The sequence below is a fragment of the Aquarana catesbeiana genome, linkage group LG02, assembly GCF_042186555.1.
Source record: "Aquarana catesbeiana isolate 2022-GZ linkage group LG02, ASM4218655v1, whole genome shotgun sequence".
Classification (NCBI taxonomy): domain Eukaryota; kingdom Metazoa; phylum Chordata; class Amphibia; order Anura; family Ranidae; genus Aquarana; species Aquarana catesbeiana.
Genome location: NC_133325.1, coordinates 686,931,433 through 686,949,589, shown reverse-complemented (window position 1 = coordinate 686,949,589; position 18,157 = coordinate 686,931,433). Strand labels below are relative to the sequence as shown.

At 44.7% G+C, this 18,157-nt stretch overlaps 1 protein-coding gene across 2 annotated transcripts in view; it reads left to right on the top strand.

Annotated features, from left to right (window-relative positions):
* Positions 1-18,157, top strand: part of SPAG5 (sperm associated antigen 5) — a 184,872-nt gene that overhangs the window by 11,913 nt on the left and 154,802 nt on the right. For both annotated transcript variants that reach the window (XM_073616771.1, XM_073616770.1), the window contains exon 2: positions 15,135-15,244. In XM_073616771.1, the coding sequence (XP_073472872.1) occupies positions 15,185-15,244 (60 nt within the window). In that variant the 5' untranslated portion in view covers positions 15,135-15,184. The remainder of the gene's footprint in view (positions 1-15,134; positions 15,245-18,157) is intronic.

Here is an 18,157-nt window from a genome sequence, read left to right as displayed (position 1 = left end):
CCAGCTCCCCAGGATACAACCCCGCCTCAGGCGCAGGGCTCTGCTCCTGCCCAACCTGCAACTTCAGTTAGGGCAGAGGAAGCTCCAGGGCCTTCCGGAGTGGAACAAAGACAGCCAGACAGTTCCTCCTCCGATTCCCAGGAGGGTTCAGAGGGGGAGGACCAGGACGGGGAATCCAGGAAATCCTCCAGATATAAATTATCCCTGGAAGAGGTAGAGGACCTCTTAGGGGCTATTTATACAACCCTCGGTATTCAGGAGGACAGGAAGCCCCTGACCCTTCATGACCAAATGTACAGGGGCTTGGGGGAACAAAGGAGAAAAGTTTTTCCAGTTCACGAGGTACTGGTTGAAACTATTAAAAAGGAGTGGCAAGATCCCGAAAGGAAACCCTTTTTTTCTAGATCCTTAAAAAGGAGATTTCCGTTCTCGGATGATCCTGCATCTATCTGGAATAAAAATCCCAAGTTAGATGCCGCTTTCCCCCAGGTTTCCAGGCACACAGACCTGGCATTTGAGGACATGGGGGCCCTGGTGGATGTCATGGATAAGAGAATAGACTCTCCTTTAAAAAGACTTGGGATTCAACAGTTGGTAACTTAAAACCTGAGTTGGCTGTCACAGTAGTGGCTCGCAATCTGGAGCACTGGCTCTCGAAGATCCAAGAGCATATTGAAGCTGGAACGGCAAAAGAGACCATTCTATCTTCTTTCCCTACGATTCTGCGAGGTATTGCCTACATAGCTGATGCCTCGGCAGAATCAGTTTGTATGTCGGCCAGATCAGCGGCTCTGGCCAATTCGGCCAGGAGAGCTCTCTGGCTAAAAACTTGGCCGGGCGATAGCGCCTCTAAAGTCAAGTTGTGCGGGATACCGTTGACGGGAGACCTTCTCTTCGGCCCAGGGTTAGAGACCGTCTTGGACCGCACAGCAGACAGAAATCCTTTCCAGTTAAGCGGAAAACCCCTACACAAACAAAGAAGGGGTTTCGTCCGCAAAAACGTAAAGAAACTCCAAAGCCAGAAGGGCAAAAGAAATTTTGGGGTCAAAAAGGCAAGGGCAGGGGAGGGGCGATTTTTCGCCCTCCTGAACAGCCCCGTAAAAGCCAATGACTCCCCAACCACGGTGGGGGGAAGACTGGGGGCCTTCCTCCCACAGTGGGAGGCAATATCCCCCAATCGCTTTATCCTAGGGGTTATAAGAAGGGGGTAACGTATCGAATTCACCAATCCTCCTCCACGGAGATTTCTTGTCACGCACCTACCCAGGTGTACGGCAAAAGCCGAGGCTCTGTTGGAAGCACTAAGAGATCTGGTAGATCAAAATGTGGTTCTCAGAGTCCCAAGGGCCGAGGAGGGCGAGGGTTTCTATTCACACGTCTTCGTAGTAAGGAAACCCACAGGGAAGTTCAGACTAATTCTGAATTTAAAGTCCCTGAACAGGTCAGTGACATACAGGAAATTCCGTATGGAGACAATTTTCACAGTCAGAGCCCTGTTGCCCCACAACTGCTTTATGGTATCGCTGGACCTAAGGGACGCGTATCTACACGTTCCTATAATAGAAGCCTCGCAGAGGTTTCTTCGGCTAGCAGTAGACGTAGGTGGAACAACGGTACATCTACAGTTTCAGGCGCTGCCTTTCGGGCTATCCTCCTCGCCCCGCATTTTCACCAAGGTCTTGGCGGAGGTGATGGCCTTTCTTCGGCTCCAGGGAATATCAGTGATAGCATATCTGGACGACCTGCTCCTATTTGCAGCGTGTCCACTGCAGTTAGTCAGAGATCTAGAACTAACAAAAAGGGTTCTTACAGGTCTAGGGTGGCTAATGAACTTGGAGAAATCCAATTTGATTCCCTCTCAGCGCATCACGTACTTAGGCTATCTGTTGGACTCAACGCTACTGAGAGTGTTTTCTTCCAGCAGAAAAAGTACAAAAACTGGACAGGGCAGTGGCTGTTCTCCAGTGCAGCAGTCAGGTCTCCATAAGAGTTCTGATGTCGGCCCCGGGACTATTAACAGCTACCCTCCCAGCAGTGCAATGGGCAGGTCTGCACTTTCGTCCCTTACAGTCCTTTGTTCTAAGGGTGTGGGATCACAGTCAGAAAGATCTGGACACCTTGGTACAGGTTCCACCCCAAGTAAAGAGATCCCTCTGGTGGTGGAGGAAGATCTCAAACTTGTCGCAGGGTCGTCTGTGGTTCATCCCAGTTTTTCAGGTGGTAACCACAGACGCGAGCGGCAAAGGTTGGGGGGCGCATCTGGGTTCCCTTTTAGCACAGGGCACCTGGGAGGGCGACGAACTAAGAAGGTCGTCCAATTGGAAGGAGCTGAGGGCAATCGGGCTAGCACTCAGGTTCTTCAAAAAGGAACTACAGGGCCACCATGTTCAGGTGCGGTCGGACAACTCGTCCGCCGTGGCCTATGTAAACAAACAGGGCGGCACGAGAAGCGGAGTCCTGTTGGCCTTAGCATCAGACATTCTGAACTGGGCCGAAACTCACACTCTCTCACTCTCAGCAATCTTCCTGAGAGGAGAAAAGAATGTGTGATAGCAGACTTCCTCAGCCGAACCAAGCTGAGAGAGGGGGATTGGATCCTCAACCAGGAGGTTTTCAATCTCATTTCAGAAAAATGAGGTCCTCCAGAAGTAGATCTGTTTGTGTCAAAAAACAACGCGAAAGCCCCTTGTTTTTTCTCCCTAAACAAAGGGGAGGGAGCGCGAGGGGTCGACGCATTGATCCAGAACTGGCATTTCAGAATCTGCTATGCCTTCCCGCCCCCGGCGTTATTACCGGCAGTTCTCAGGAAGTTCCAGATGGAAAACACGTCCCTGATTCTAGTAGCACCACATTGGCCAAAGAGGGCTTGGTTCTCAATACTCAAGCAGCTAGCGGTCGAACCTCCCTTATTCCTGCCACCTCGAGAGGATCTCCTCTCACAGGGTCCAGTCCTCTGTCCACAGGTACACCAATGGCAGTTAGCGGCCTGGCTACTGAGGAGGGTATGCTAAGAGCTAGGGGTTTTTCTGAGAAATTAATCTCCACCCTCGTCAACAGCAGGAAGAAGGAAACACGCCAGATCTATAAAAAGGTCTGGGTACGTTTCAATGAATGGTGTGCAGAAGGCTCCTTTTCGGTACACAGTCCTACTGCTGCGTTGGCATTCCTTCAGTGCGGGGCAGATAGGGGTTTATCCATAAGTACACTTAAGGGTCAGGTGTCAGCACTCAGTGCCTATTTAGAAAAGCATCTGGCCACCAACCCATGGGTGGTCAGATTCTTTAAGGCTCTGTCTAGACAGAGACCGGTTCAGGGTCCCCCCTTTCCCAAGTGGGACCTATCTTTAGTTTTACAAGGCCTGACGGGAATCCCCTTTGAACCTTTAGAAGGATGTCTACTAAAGGATCTTACGTTAACAGTTTTTTTGGTAGCAGTGACAACTGCCAGGAGAGTCAGTGAGATTGAGGCCTTATCTGTTAGACCTCCTTTTTGCGTTATCTTTCCAGATCGGATCATCTTCAAGACTGATCCAGCATTTTTACCTAAGGTTGCTTCTGGTTTTCACAGAAGTCAGGAGGTAGTTCTACCCTCATTTTGTCCCAACCCCTCGGGGGAAAGGGAATTAAAATTTCATTCTTTGGATGTAAGGAGATGTATCCTTCAGTACCTAAAACTGACTAAGATGTTTAGAAAGTCAGACTCTTTATTTGTTTTGTTTTCTGGGGCCAGAAAAGGATGCAAAGCGTCTCGACGCACTATTGCCAGATGGCTCAGAGTAACCATTGGCCAGGCCTATTCATTAGCAGGGAAAGAAATCCCAATAGGTATAAGGGCACACTCTACCAGAGCTATGGCAGCTTCTCAGGCAGAAAAGGCTGGAGCAACGCCAGAGCAAATATGCAGGGCTGCAACATGGTCCAGCTATTCCACTTTCGTAAAGCACTACAGAGTGGACCTGGTGTCGGCTAGTGAGCAAGCCTTTGGGCGAAAGGTGTTGCAAGCTGTAGTCCCACCCTAACTGGTAAGTGCTCGTTCATCCTCTCATGGTGGCTGTCCTGAAAGACGAAGGGGGAAAATTAAAGTTACGTACCGGTAACGTCTTTTCCAGTAGTCTTTCAGGACAGCCCTAGTTACCCACCCGAAATTTTGGGGTGTCTTATAAAAGACCAGAACGCAGCATGATAATGATATGGGATAGTATATTAATGTGTTCTTGTGTCTCCCCAGCTGACCGGAGGTAATCTCGGAATATACTGAGGTCTGGCAGGGGGAAGTGAGAATTTATGGGCTGGCGCAGTGTTTCCTAGAGGAAGAGGAGGAGACTATCTCTCATGGTGGCTGTCCTGAAAGACTACTGGAAAAGACGTTACCGGTACGTAACTTTAATTTTTTCGGTACAATGTTTTTTTATTGAAATATAAAAAGGGAAAAACCTCAGATAATGAGTTCCCACGCAGGGGATATGTACAGAAACATAAGAAAAAGGTTTACATGAAAGCACATAATGAACATTTTTGAGTGCATGTTATCAACTGACATTGACCCGTCAGCCAGGGCCGGCGGTCAGTGCGCTATGCCCAAGCCGTAAGGCCCAGGGGCTAAGGCGGACAAAAGTGAGCGGAGTTATCCGCAAAACAGAGTAGGGGGAGACAAACAAGCATGAGAAGAGAGGAAAGAAGAGAGAAAAGAAAAAAAAAAAGAAAGAAAGAAGGGAGAAAAAGGGGGAAAAAGAACACATGTACAACAACAGAGGGGGAAGGAGGAGGAGATATAAGAGTAGAACAGAGCGGCGGGCAAGAGGCCCAGAAAAAGAGGGGATGGGAGGGGGAAAAAGAGGTCCCTCAGGCTGGAGGCTAGTTCAAGTTGGATCTACAGACCTAGACTAGTCGGATTTAAATTGGGGAGTGTGTAAGACCACCATGGGGCCCATACCTTAAGGAATTTTGCATGGGAGTCGTGGAGGATGCTGGACATTTTTTCGTGAATCATGAGGGTCGTCAAGGAATTCTTCACCTCTGCAAATGAGACAGAGGGTTTTTTCCAAGCCCTCGCTATTGTTCGTTTGGTGGCAATAAATAAGTATGTAGCTAGTTTTTGTTGATGAGAGAAGAGGCCCGGGAGCGGGCAATGGAGTAATGCAAATTTGGGGTCTTTGCGGAAGGGAGCATGAAATAGGGAGGAAAGTAGACCAAAGACCCTTGACCAGAAGCCTATAAGACGGGGGCAGGACCACCACGTGTGCAGTTCATCTCCTCGTTGACCACAACCCCTAAACCACCTGTCGTTGTATGATGGGTTTGATTTGGCGATACGGGCTGGAACCCAATACCAGCACAGGAGGACCTTATAGGCCGCCTCCAACGTGGCAGTGTTAAAGGAGCATTTTGCTATGCTGGACCAGGCTTTACTCCAATCCGCGAGATCTATGGGGGATAGGTCGCGTTCCCATTTAAGCGTATAGGAAAGGGTAGTGGAATTGTTGCCGGCAGTTAGTAAGGAGTATATCATGGAGATGGTGCCACGAGCACCTGGGCAATGTTGGCAGGAGTGCTCAAAGGCAGTCACTTGGTACGGGAAGGAGCCCAGGCGTCGAAGGGAAGTTATCCAATGTCGTAGTTGGATATAACGGAAGAGTTCGGCAGGTGGAGCTTCATGGTTCTCTCGAAACAAGGACCACGTGGGAAAGGCTATTTATTTTTTTTTACCAAAAATATGTAGCAGAATACATATTGGCCTAAGTGTATGAAGGAGTTAAAAAAAAAATGTTATACTTTTTTTTTTTTTTTTTTAATTGGATATGTTTTATAGCAGAAAGTAAATTTTTTTTTTTTTTTTTTTTTTTTAATTGTTGGCCTTTTTTTGTTTAGAGCGCAAAAAATAAAAAAACGTAGAGGTGATCAAATACCACCAAAAGACAGCTTTATTTGTGTCAACAATAGGACAAAAATTTTGAGTACAGAGTACAGTGTGTGTTTAAGTGGTTAGAAGGTAATGTAGCACCTCATTACTGCCTGTGATATGTTGTCTAATGAGCGATCCAGATGTTGATTGCTCCACAGAGAGTGTATATGTGTGTGTGTGTGTGTGTATGTGTGTATATATATATATATATATATATATATATATATATATATATATATATATATATATATATATATATATATATATATATATATATATATATATATATTATTATGATCAGTGCAACTTTCTGAATAAAGTTAATGAGTAAATAGTGAAATAAGTATAACAATGAAAATGGTGATCAAAGTCCAAAATAACCAAATGTGATAACCGATTCTTCTCAAAAGTATGTGTGTGTGTGTAGATATGGAGGGGATTCTTCTGAACACTGTTTCTGTGACTTCGCAATAGCTTAATGCTCCCAGAGCTCTTACCTCAGTAAGCAGTATAATAAGCCTTATGGATCTCCTGTGGTGAGGACGGGCTTACAGCTACAGATCTCCAATTTCCAGGAAGTTCCGGTACTGGATGGTGTTACACCAGGCTCAGGACTCCATATGGTGCCAAACTTCCCCTTCCCCGTCTCCCAATTATACGGTCATATCAAGGTTCCAAATATCATATAAGAACAAAAAAATGGCCTCCCATAGTTTAAAATGTATAAACAATATAGATTTATTCAAAAGCCAAATGGATTCTTACAAAAAAAAGGTTAAAAAGAGCTTGTAAAGTACAAAACACAGCGTTGCGGACGCCTCTTACGTCACTAATGGTCCGCTCCGACTATCCGGCCATGCGTTACCTCATGACACACAGAGTACTCTGTACAGGGCTACATAAGAGAAGGGGGTTTGTCATTAAAAATAAAGCTTTGTTAGTTAAAAAAATAAAAAATCTGGCTTCTAAATTTTTTTTTTAGCTGGCTCCTAGATTCTTGACATTTTAGGGCCTCTGAAACTGACATGGGTAGTGAGGAAAGTGAAATGAGCAATTTAAACACTTAGAAATCCTGAAGGCGGTGATTGGTTTTCAGGATCCTGTATGCGGTTAGGCTCCCAAAAAGTCTCGTACATGTAGTATCCCCGTTCTCGGGAGAAGCAGCAGAATGTATTTTGGGTGTAATAAAAAAAAAAAAAAAAAAAAAAAATATATATATATATATATATATATATATATATATATATATTTATTTTCTCTCTCCAACCATGTGTGGGCAATATATAATTTCAGTCACAACTTTTTTTTTTTTTTTTTTTTTTTTTAATTACTTACAAAAAAAATGAAACATTCAGTGGGCTCAACATACCTCTCAGCAAATTCCTTGGGGTGTCTACTTTCCAAAAAGGGGTCATTTGGGGGGGGGGGGGATTATACTGTCCTGCCAATTTAGCACCTCAAGAAATGGGCAGTCATAAACTAAAAGCTGTGTAAATTCCAGTAAATATCCCATAGTTTGTAGTAGAGGTCGACCGATATGGGTTTTTCTCTGGCCGATGCCGATGCCGATATTTAGAAATCGCGGTGGCCGATGGCCGATATGTGATGCCGATTTTTTTGGGCCGATATATTAGGCCGATTTTTTTTTTTTTTTTACCTTCATCTCATAAAATCTAACAGTTAGACCCCTTTCACAATGGGGCGTTTTTCAGGCGCTTTTGGGCTAAAAATAGCACCTGTAAAGTGCCTGTCAAACGGCTCCCCTGCAGTCTCAGTGTGAAAGCCCGAGTGCTTTCACACTGAGGCGATGTGCTGGCAGGATATTAAAAAAAGTCCTGCAAGCAGCATCTTTGGAGCGGTGTATACCACCACTCCTGCCCATTGAAATTAATGCGCACCGCTGTCGAATCGCCTGCAAAGCGTTTCGGCAGCAGCGCTTCAGGGGTGCGTTTAACCCCTTCCTCGGCCGCTAGCTGGGTTATAAGCGACCTGCTAGCAGCCGAATAGCGCCGCTAAAATGACGGTAAAGAGCCGCTAAAACTAGCAGTCTTTTACCGTCAATGCATGCCCGCTCCAGTGTGAAAGCAACCTTCAGTGATACGGAAATTTTTTTACATTTAAACATTTATTAAACAAAACAAACCTCCAATCAGTTCACTTGTATGTAGAATTTAGATAAAAAAAATATAAAAAAAACCTCTCTTAAATATTAAATACACAAAAACAGGTAATCAAAACTTCTGGATGAAAAAAAATGGGCTAACTTTACTGCTTAGTTTTTTTTTTAAATTTATTAGTGTATTTTTTTTTTTTAAATTACATTTGAAAGACGCTGCGCAAATACCGTGTGACATAAAATATTGCAACAACCGCTATTTTATTCCCTAGGGTCTCTGCTAAAAAAAATATATATAATGTTTGGGGGTTCCAAGTGATTTTCTAGCAGAAAATACTGGATTTTTACTTGTAAGCAACAAATGTCAGAAAAGATTTAGTCTTTAAATGGTTAAACTGAAAACTTCTACACACGGAATTTAGTTCATTCAGAAGTGTAAACATTGTATCCTTCAGGTTCTTTTTATCAGATTTGGCAGGCTGCCCAGAGAGGGGGAGAAGTCGCTTCACACAGACAACTTACACTGACTTCTATTACAGAAGTCTTTTGCAAGTCGCGCTGAAGCTATATCGGCTTTTTTATCAGCACAATCGGCCGATGCCGATTAAGTAAAAAACACCAAATATCGGCCGATATATCGGCCGGCCGATATATCGGTCGACCTCTAGTTTGTAGACGCTAAAACTTCTGCGCAAACCAATAAACATATGCAAGACATGTAGCCGAGTACATTTTGGCCTAAATGTGTGACAAAAATTGAGTGTATTGGATATTATAACAAAAAGTAGATTTTTTTTTTTTTTTTTTTTTTTTTTTTTTTTTTTTCCCTCTTTCAGGACAGCACACTTGAGAGACCTCGGCTCCTCCCCTCTTAGGAAACACCGCCTCCACCAGATTTTTAAGTCGCCCCTTCCCTTTAGCCTGTCAGTTTTTGGTGTTTCCTCCAGAAGGGAGACATCGCTAGGAACCTAGGCCATATCAGCTGGGGAGGCTGAGGCCGGTACGATCGTTAGAAAGGAGAGACAGATGTCTCTCATTCACAGCAGTTCGGATGGGGAGTCTGGTTACCTGCTGTGGCATTGCGCTCCCTGTCCTCCCTTGGGGAATGCGAAGGCCTGGGAGTTCGTTTTTTCCGCTGCCTGGGGAAGGCGATACGAAGGTGTCCAGATTCCCCTCATCTTGAGAGTCAGCATGGAGCAAACGCGGGATGGATAAACGAACGGCGCAAGGGCTGGTGCAAGCTCCATTAAAGCTGAAGTGTCAGACAGAGGAGCATTCTGAAGCAGACCACTCCACTGGCCAGAGGGATGTCAGAGACGGATGGTTCCCGTTCTGTGCCGGGTGACGCCAGCACCAGCCACACTAAGGTAAGTGGAACCCTGGGGTGGTGTTCCCTTACCTTATTCCCACTTAGCTCCATGGGATAAACCCCCCTCTTAGTGGTCAGAGGGGAGGAGAGGCACGTCTGGGACCCTGGTGGTGGTTGGTCCTGGGGGGGTGCACTCCTGGTGTTGGTCACTTGGTTCTTTGGTTTTAAAAGACTGTTGCTGATGCCGACGCCTGTTTTTGTCATTCCAGGACAAACCTGCGGAAAAGACCAAGCCCTTACATGTGTCCAAAAGAAAGTGCCCATCATGTAGAAGTACTTTGGGAGAGTCCTGGGGGAAAGTCTTGTGCAAGAAATGCATTGAAGACTTAGTTAAGGAACACTCTATGGAACAGAGCTCTGACCTGACAGCTTCTGTTAAAGAGCTTTCCAGCACTTTTCAATCTTTCAAAACATTGAACATTTTCAGCTTATACAGCCCCCAGCAGGTCATCTGCCAGCACAGCAAGATCTTGCACCTGGTCCTTCAGGTCCCTCAGTCAGTGAGGAGTTACCGGGGGTTTCCAGAGAGGCTTTGGAAGATGAATCGGATGGTGCATCCTCACATTCCCCAAGCGAATCAGATGGAGAGAAGGTGGATGGCAAGTCCTCCAGAACCTCCCGATACAAACTCTCCTTGGAGGAGGTGGAGGAGCTCTTGGGAGCAATCCACACCACCCTAGGTATCCAGGAGGAGAAAAAATCTGTCTCTACATGACCGAATGTACGTGGGTCTTGGAGAGCAGAAGAAAAGGGTCTTTCCGGTGCATGAGGTCCTAGTAGATACCATTAAAAGAGAATGGCGGGACCCAGAAAGGAAACCTTTCTTTTCCAGAGCATTAAAACGCAGATTCCCTTTTTCAGAGGATGAAGCTGCTGTATGGAACAAGTCACCTAAACTGGATGCAGCCTTCTCTCAGGTATCCAGAAAGACAGACTTGGCGTTTGAAGATATGGGGGTGTTAACAGATCCCATTGACAAACGGATGGATTCTCTACTTAGAAAATCCTGGGATTCCTCTTTAGGCAACCTTAAGCCGGCCATGGCTGTCACAGTGGTGGCACGTAACATGGAGCACTGGCTAACACATATAAAAGCTCATATTGAAGCCGGAACCGCTAAGGAGACGATTCTCTCCTCCTTCCCAATGCTCTTGAAGGGAATCGCATACATTGCTGATGCCTCGGCGGAGTCGGGCCGCATGTCTGCTAGATCCTCTGCCTTGGCCAACTCAGCCAGGAGAGCCCTTTGGTTAAAGACCTGGCAGGGGGACAACGCTTCAAAAATAAAGCTTTGCGGGGTCCCTTTCACTGGGGACTTGCTGTTCGGTCCGGATCTGGAGGCGGTTCGTGATCGAACAGCCGATAAAAAGAAGGCCTTCCCCTTGAAGAAAAAGTTGGGGGAACAGCCTAGAAAGAAGACTCGCTCGCAAAGGAAGTTTAATTTTCCTAGAGCAGAGTCTCAGAAAAGAGTCTGGACCAACAAAGGCAGAGGGCGCGGGGGAGCGATTTTTCGCTCCCTCCTGAACAGCCCCGAAAGCCCCAATGACGGGCTAACCCCAGTGGGAGGAAGACTGGGGGCCTTCCACAGTGGGAGTCAGTTACCTCCAATCGGTTTATTCTGGGGATCGTAAGGAGGGGTTACAGACTAGAATTGAAGTCCCCGCCCCCCCCCCCCCCCACAGGCGACTGGTTACGGACTTGCCAAAGTGTGTGGAGAAGGCAGCGGCATTAATGGCCTCACTGGAGGATCTAGAGCGGCAGGATGTGATATCACGTGTCCCATCCGGAGAAATAGGCAGGGGTTGCTACTCCCACATCTTTGTGGTTCGGAAGCCTTCAGGGAAATTCAGGCTCATCCTGAACTTAAAGCCCCTGAACCTATCAATCTCCTACAAGAAGTTTCGGATGGATTCAATTTTCTCTGTAAAAACACTACTCCCTCCGAATTGCTACATGGCGTCCATAGATCTAAGGGACACCTATCTGCACATTCCGATTGCAGAGGACAGTCAGAAGTTCCTCAGGCTGGCGGTAAGGTCCGGGGAACAAGTAGTGCATCTTCAGTTCCAGGCCCTCCCCTTTGGGCTCTCCTCTTCGCCCTGAATATTCACCAAAGTTTTGGCGGAAGTTCTGGCATTTATGCGCCTTCGGGGAATTTCGGTGGTCGCATACCTGGATGACCTGCTCCTTTTTGCTCCCTCCCCAGAGCAGCTGGTCCAGGATCTGCGAGAGGTATACTGGAACATCTGGGATGGTTCCATCCCAGAGGATTACATTCCTAGGTTACATCTTGGACTCAATCCAACGGAGAGTTTTTCTTCCCGAAGAGAAAATTGCCAAAATAGACAGAGCCTTGGCAGTTCTGCAGGGCAATCACCAAATCACCATAAGAAGGGCCATGTCAGCCTTGGGATTGTTGACAGCTGCCCACCCAGCAGTAAGGTGGGCAGTTGTGCACTTCCGCCCTTTACAGTGGTTCATTCTGAAAGTTTGGGACCACACTCAGAAGTCCTTGGACTCGGCAGTCTACATTCCTGTACGAGTGAAGAGGTCCCTGTGGTGGTGGAGAAAGGCAGCAAACCTATCGCAGGGTCTGGAGTGGGTTCTGCCTGTCTCCAAAATTGTGACAACGGATGCAAGTGGCACCGGTTGGGGCGCACACCTGGGGACGAGTCTGGCACAAGGTTCCTGGGGGGTCGAGGACACACTACAGTCCTCAAACTGGAGAGAACTAAGGGCCATTTTTCTGGCTCTCAGAGCCTTCCAACAGGATCTCCGGGGACATCATGTACAGATCCGTTCAGACAATTCCTCAGCGGTTGCTTATGTGAACTGACAGGGGGGCACTAGGAGCAGTTCCCTTTGGGGTCTGGCGGAGATAATTTTCAGTTGGGCCGAGGTCATGGTACTCTCACTATCGGCGGTTCACCTGAAAGGGGAGTTAAACCAGAGAGCAGACTTCCTCAGCCGGAGGAAGTTGAAGGAAGGCGATTGGGTCCTCAATCAGATCATTTACAAGATGATTATCGAAAAGTGGGGGATCCCATGTGTGGACCTTTTCGCTTCAGGGGAAAACACGAAGGCCCCTCTATTTTTCTCCCTAAACCGCTTGGACGGGGCGATAGGGGTGGATGCTCTGTCTCAGAGCTGGCATTTTACCAAATGCTATGCCTCCCCCCCCCCCCCCCCCCCCCTCTGGTTCTGTTGCCTGCGGTCTTGAGAAAATTCCAGTTAGAGGACACGACTCTGATCCTGATAGCTCCACACTGGCCCAGGAGGCCATGGTTCTCGGTCCTAAGGAAACTGGCGGTGGAACCACCCTGGATTCTACCAGTCGGGGAGGATCTGCTCTATCAAGGCCCAGTCTGCTGCCCTCAGGTGGAGAGGTGGAATCTGGCTGCCTGGCTACTGAAGAGGACTTGCTGAGAAGTAAGGGGTTTTCCGAAGGACTGATAACAACTCTTCTGAATTCTAGAAAAGAGGAGACGCGCAGAATCTATTTGAAGGTCTGGAAGAAATTCAGTTCCTGGTGCGCAGAGAGCTCCTTTAATGTTCGCAGTCCAGTAGCAGAGTTCCTACAGAGTGGGGCAGATAAGGGATTGGCACTCAGTACCCTTAAGAGTCAGGTATCGGCTTTAAGTGTATTCCTTGAACAACAGCTAGCAGTGAATCCCTGGATATCCAGGTTCTTTAGAGCTTTAAGAAGGCAGAGACCAGTCAGCTCTTGCCCTTTTCCGGTATGGGACTTATCCTTAGTACTACAGGCCCTTACAGAGGGTCCTTTTGAACCTATTGAGTCTTGTACGGTGAAATTTTTAACCCTCAAGACGGTTTTCTTAGTAGGCATCACTACTGCAAGGAGGGTTAGTGAGCTACAAGCCCTGACCAGGAGGGCACCTTTCTTTCAAGTTTTTCCTGATAGGATTATTTTTAAAACCGATCCGGCCTTTTTTCCAAAGGTGATTTCGAAGTTTCATAGAAGCCAGGAAATTTGTTTACCCACCTTTTGTTCAAATCCTGTGAGGAAACAGGAGCAAGTCTTCCACAAGTTAGATGTCAGAAAATGTGCATTAAGGTACCTGGAGGTTACGGAGCAGTTTAAGAAATCCGACTCCTTTTTTGTTTCTTTTTCAGGGGCAAGGATGGGTTCCAAAGCCTCTAGACACACTATAGCCAGATGGCTAAGATTGGCTATTGGTCTGGCTCATTCCACTAGGGCTATGGCAACGTCACAAGCAGAGTGGGCTGGTGCTACACCCGATCAGATCTGCAGAGCAGCAACGTGGTCAAGTTTTAAGACTTTCGTTAAGCACTACAGACTGGACCTATTGTCTGCCCAGGACCAGGCTTTTGGGCGAAAGGTTCTGCGGGCAGTAGTCCCACCCTAGGGTAAGTGCTCGCTTATCCTCTCAAGTGTGCTGTCCTGAAAGACGAAAGAGGGAAAATCGAAGTTACTTACCGGTAACGTTTTTTCCAGGAGTCTTTCAGGACAGCACCAGTACCCACCCAGATATTGTCTTGCCACTAGGACGTGGAGCATCAGGAATATAAATGTTGTTATGTATTCTTATGTCTCCCTAGACTGGCCGGAGGTTCTCGTGTAAAAACTGACGGGCTAAAGGGAAGGGGCGACTTAAAAGTCTGGTGGAGGTGGTGTTTCCTAAGAGGGGAGGAGCTGAGGTCTCTCAAGTGTGCTGTCCTAAAAGACTCCTGGAAAAAACGTTACAGGTAAGTAATCGCAATCCCCAGTGGTGATCAAATACCACTAAAAGAGAGCTCTATTTGTGGGGGGAAAATAAGCAAATTTTGTTTGGGCACAGCATTGCATGACCGCACAATTACCAGTTAAACAGCACAGTGGCAAATTCTCCTCTAGGAGTGTCGGTGCTTCCTGGGCTATTCATCATCAAGCTTCTGTTCAAGTTTGTAAAGCTGCTATCTGGTCTTTTCTTCAAGTTTATTAAATTTTACCAGGATGAAGTTTTTGCCTCTGAACTCCAGTTTCAGATAAAATGGTTTTACAGCTGTCTTTGGGGTTCTGTTTGGAAATTGGGGCTTGTTCACCCTGTTGCTGTGTTGCCCTACCCACAGATTCATTACTTGGGACATCCCATATAGTAATGTTTATTTACTCCTCTGTGTCCTGTGATGAACGATTAAGAAATTAGAAAGTTAGAAAAGTGATGTGGGATTGATTTATTTGTCTGACAAGTCCCTTTTTTTTTTTTTTTTTAATTTTTTTAATGTTCTTGTATTTTTTGTTTCTACTAGTAAAATCCTTTCTTTTTGAAGTACATCACAAATGTAGTTCCCTCGCTCAGTTTCTCATTGCTTGTTACAAAACTGAGGCTTAGCTGAGCTGAATTCCTGCTTTTTTTTTTTTTTTTTTTTTTTTTTTTCCCCTGGCCAGTGTCTATTCATCTGAAGGTAGCAGCATAACTCTTGTAGTAATGACTTTTATCCTTTATGTCAAGAAAAGGATTTTATAGACAAATCAAAATCCCGATTTTACCACTAAGAAATTATTCTTTGCACCTGTTTCCAAAAAATGTAATTTCTGACATTTAACAATTTCCAATAGTAAAATTATTATGGGAAGAATCCTTACTTTTTTTGGCTTTCATTTCTTTATTGCTAATTTTGTGCCCTAATTTTAATGAGGTATGTATGTTAATAATAATAATAATAATAAAATATATGTATGTGTAATTTTTTTTTTTTTTTTTTTTTTTTTTTTTTTTTTTCTAGCTTGGCCCAGGTGAAAACTTTTTTTTTTTGTTAAGTAAAGAACGGACAAGATGTCGTCTCCTGCATTTCCGGCTTCAAATGAAAATCTGATACCATTAACACAGACTGTTGTAAGTTGTTGTTTTTTTTTCATAATACAACAATGAAAGGGTTTTCCTAAATTACAAAAATGTACCTGTTGATCCTGCCAGTAACTTTGTGAGTTGCTTTTTATGTGCCTTCTTCAGCGCTCTCAAGCTATTATCAGCTCTGCTTAATTCACTTTAAATACAGAACAACTCTGTTTTGGAGGTGGTGGTATGGTGAGTGATCATTGTTAGCCTATGATAGAAATAAAATAAAAAGGAAAAACCACCTAATAAAAATTATTGCAGCTCGAGCTCTAACATTTAGGCCTCGTTCACACCATGGTGCAGAGATGTCAGTTTTTCTGCACGCATTCTGCAAGAGCACAAAAAAACCCAATTGTTCTCTATGTCCCCTGTTCACACCACAACACTGGTATCATGTGTAGATTTTTTTTTTTCTGCGCAGGAATCTGCAACGTGTATACAGTTTTCTGCATAGAAAAAAAAAAAACTGGCATGATTACAACATTGGTGTGAACAGGGCACATAACTGACATGCATAACAACTGACAACGTGCATAAAAACTGATGTGAAACTGATGTAAACTCGTGTCTCTGCAAGTTTTGGTTTTCAGTTTTCATGCACATATGGTGTAAATGAGCTTTTAAGTATCGGTAAGCTGCAATACTACAACTTGCTCTTGGGTTTAATGCACTTTAAAAAGCTTTTTCTAATAACGTCAATCATACATAGAGATTTTTAGTATATACACCTAAACATGTTATAAACCTTTCTACCAGAACCTTGTGTTTTTTACCTGCATAAGATGTGCATTCCTCCTGTAGTTTCATGGTATCATTTGTTGCCCTGTACACAGCCAACATTAAATCTTCACATTCCAGTGTCAGATTTCTGTTAAAACGTGAGGCATGCAGTATGGCACTGCACAGGTTATGGATGATATCTGTCTCTAGTCTTAAGCCTCGTGCACACGTTTGGATTGTTGGCCAACAGAGCATCAGATTTTTGTTAAAAGGGCGTGTGCCTGGATCTTGTCTTGCATACTAATGGCACACAATTGTTGGCCAACAAACACGAACGTAGTGACGTACTACGTGGAATTTCAGCTCTTGAACGCCACCCTTTGGGCACCTTCTGCTAATGTGTTTGAGCATTGATTCCGAGCATGCGTGTTTGTACTTTGGACTTTTGTGTGACGGACTTGTGTACAGACTATACGAAAATCGGACAACAGGCCATTGTCTGACGAAAATTTACTAGCCTGACATCCAACATTTGTTGGCTGAAAGTTGGACAACAATTGTCTGAAGGAGCGTACTAATGGTCAGATTTTAGGCAAACTGTCTGTCATCACACAATCCCCTGCCAACAATCGGATCGTGTGTACCCCACTTAACCACTTCAGTCCCAGAAGGATTTACCCCCTTCCTGACCAGAGCACTTTTTACAATTTGGCACTGCGTCGCTTTAACTGCTAATTGCGCGGTCATGCAATGCTGTACCGAAACGAAATTTGCGTCCTTTTCTTCCTACAAATAGCGCTTTCTTTTGATGGTATTTGATCACCTCTGCCGTTTTTTATTTTTTGCGCTATAAACGGAAAAAGACCGAAAATTTTGAAAAAAAAAAAATGATATTTTCTACTTTTTGTTATAAAAAAAATCCAATAAACTCAATTTTAGTCATACATTTAGGCCAAAATGTATTCGGCCACATGTCTTTGGTAAAAAAAAATGTCAATAAGCGTATTTTTATTGGTTTGTGCAAAAGTTATAGCGTCTACAAACTAGGGTGCATTTTCTGGAATTTACACAGCTTTTAGTTTGACTGCCTATGTCATTTCTTGAGGTACTAAAATGGCAGGGCAGTACAAAACCCCCCCAAATGACCCCATTTTGGAAAGTAGACACCCCAAGGAAATTGCTGAGAGGCATGTTGAGCCCATTGAATTTTTATTTTTTTTGGCCCAAGTGATTGAATAATGACAAAAAAAAAATTTACAAAAAGTTGTCACTAAATGATATATTGCTCACACAGGCCATGGGCATATGTGGAATTGCACCCCAAAATACATTCTGCTGATTCTCCTGAGTACGGGGATACCACATGTGTGGGACTTTTTGGGAGCCTAGCCGCGTACGGGGCCCCAAAAACCAAGCACCGCCTTCAGGATTTCTAAGGGCGTAAAGTTGTGATTTCACTCCTCACTACCTATCACAGTTTTGAAGGCCATAAAATGCCCAGATGGCACAAAACCCCCACAAATGACCCAATTTTGGAAAGTAGACACCCCAAGCTATTTGCTGAGAGGCATGTTGAGTCCATGGAATATTTTATATTTTGACACAAGTTGCGGAAAAGTGACAGTTTTTATTTTTATTTTTTTTTTTTTGCACAAAGTTGTCACTAAATGATATATTGCTCAAACATGCCATGGGCATATGTGGAATTACACCCCAAAATACATTCTGCTGCTTCTCCTATATCATTTAGTGACAACTTTGTGCAAAAAAAAAAAAAAAATTTGTCTTTTTGCCGCAACTTGTGTCGCAATATAAAATATTCCATGGACTCGACATGCCTCTCAGCAAATAGCTTGGGGTGTCTACTTTCCAAAATGGGGTCATTTGGGGGGGGTTTTGAACTGTCCTGGCATTTTATGCATAACATTTAGAAGCTTATGTCACACATCACCCACTCTTCTAACCACTTGAAGACAAAGCCCTTTCTGACACTTTTTGTTTACATGAAAAAATTATTTTTTTTTGCAATAAAATTACTTTGAACCCCCAAACATTATATATATATTTTTAAAGCAAATGCCCTACAGTTTAAAATGGTGGGTGTTTCATTTTTTTTTTTTTTTTTTTCACAGTATTTGCGCAGCGATTTTTCAAACGCATTTTTTGGGGCAAAAACACACTTATTGCCCA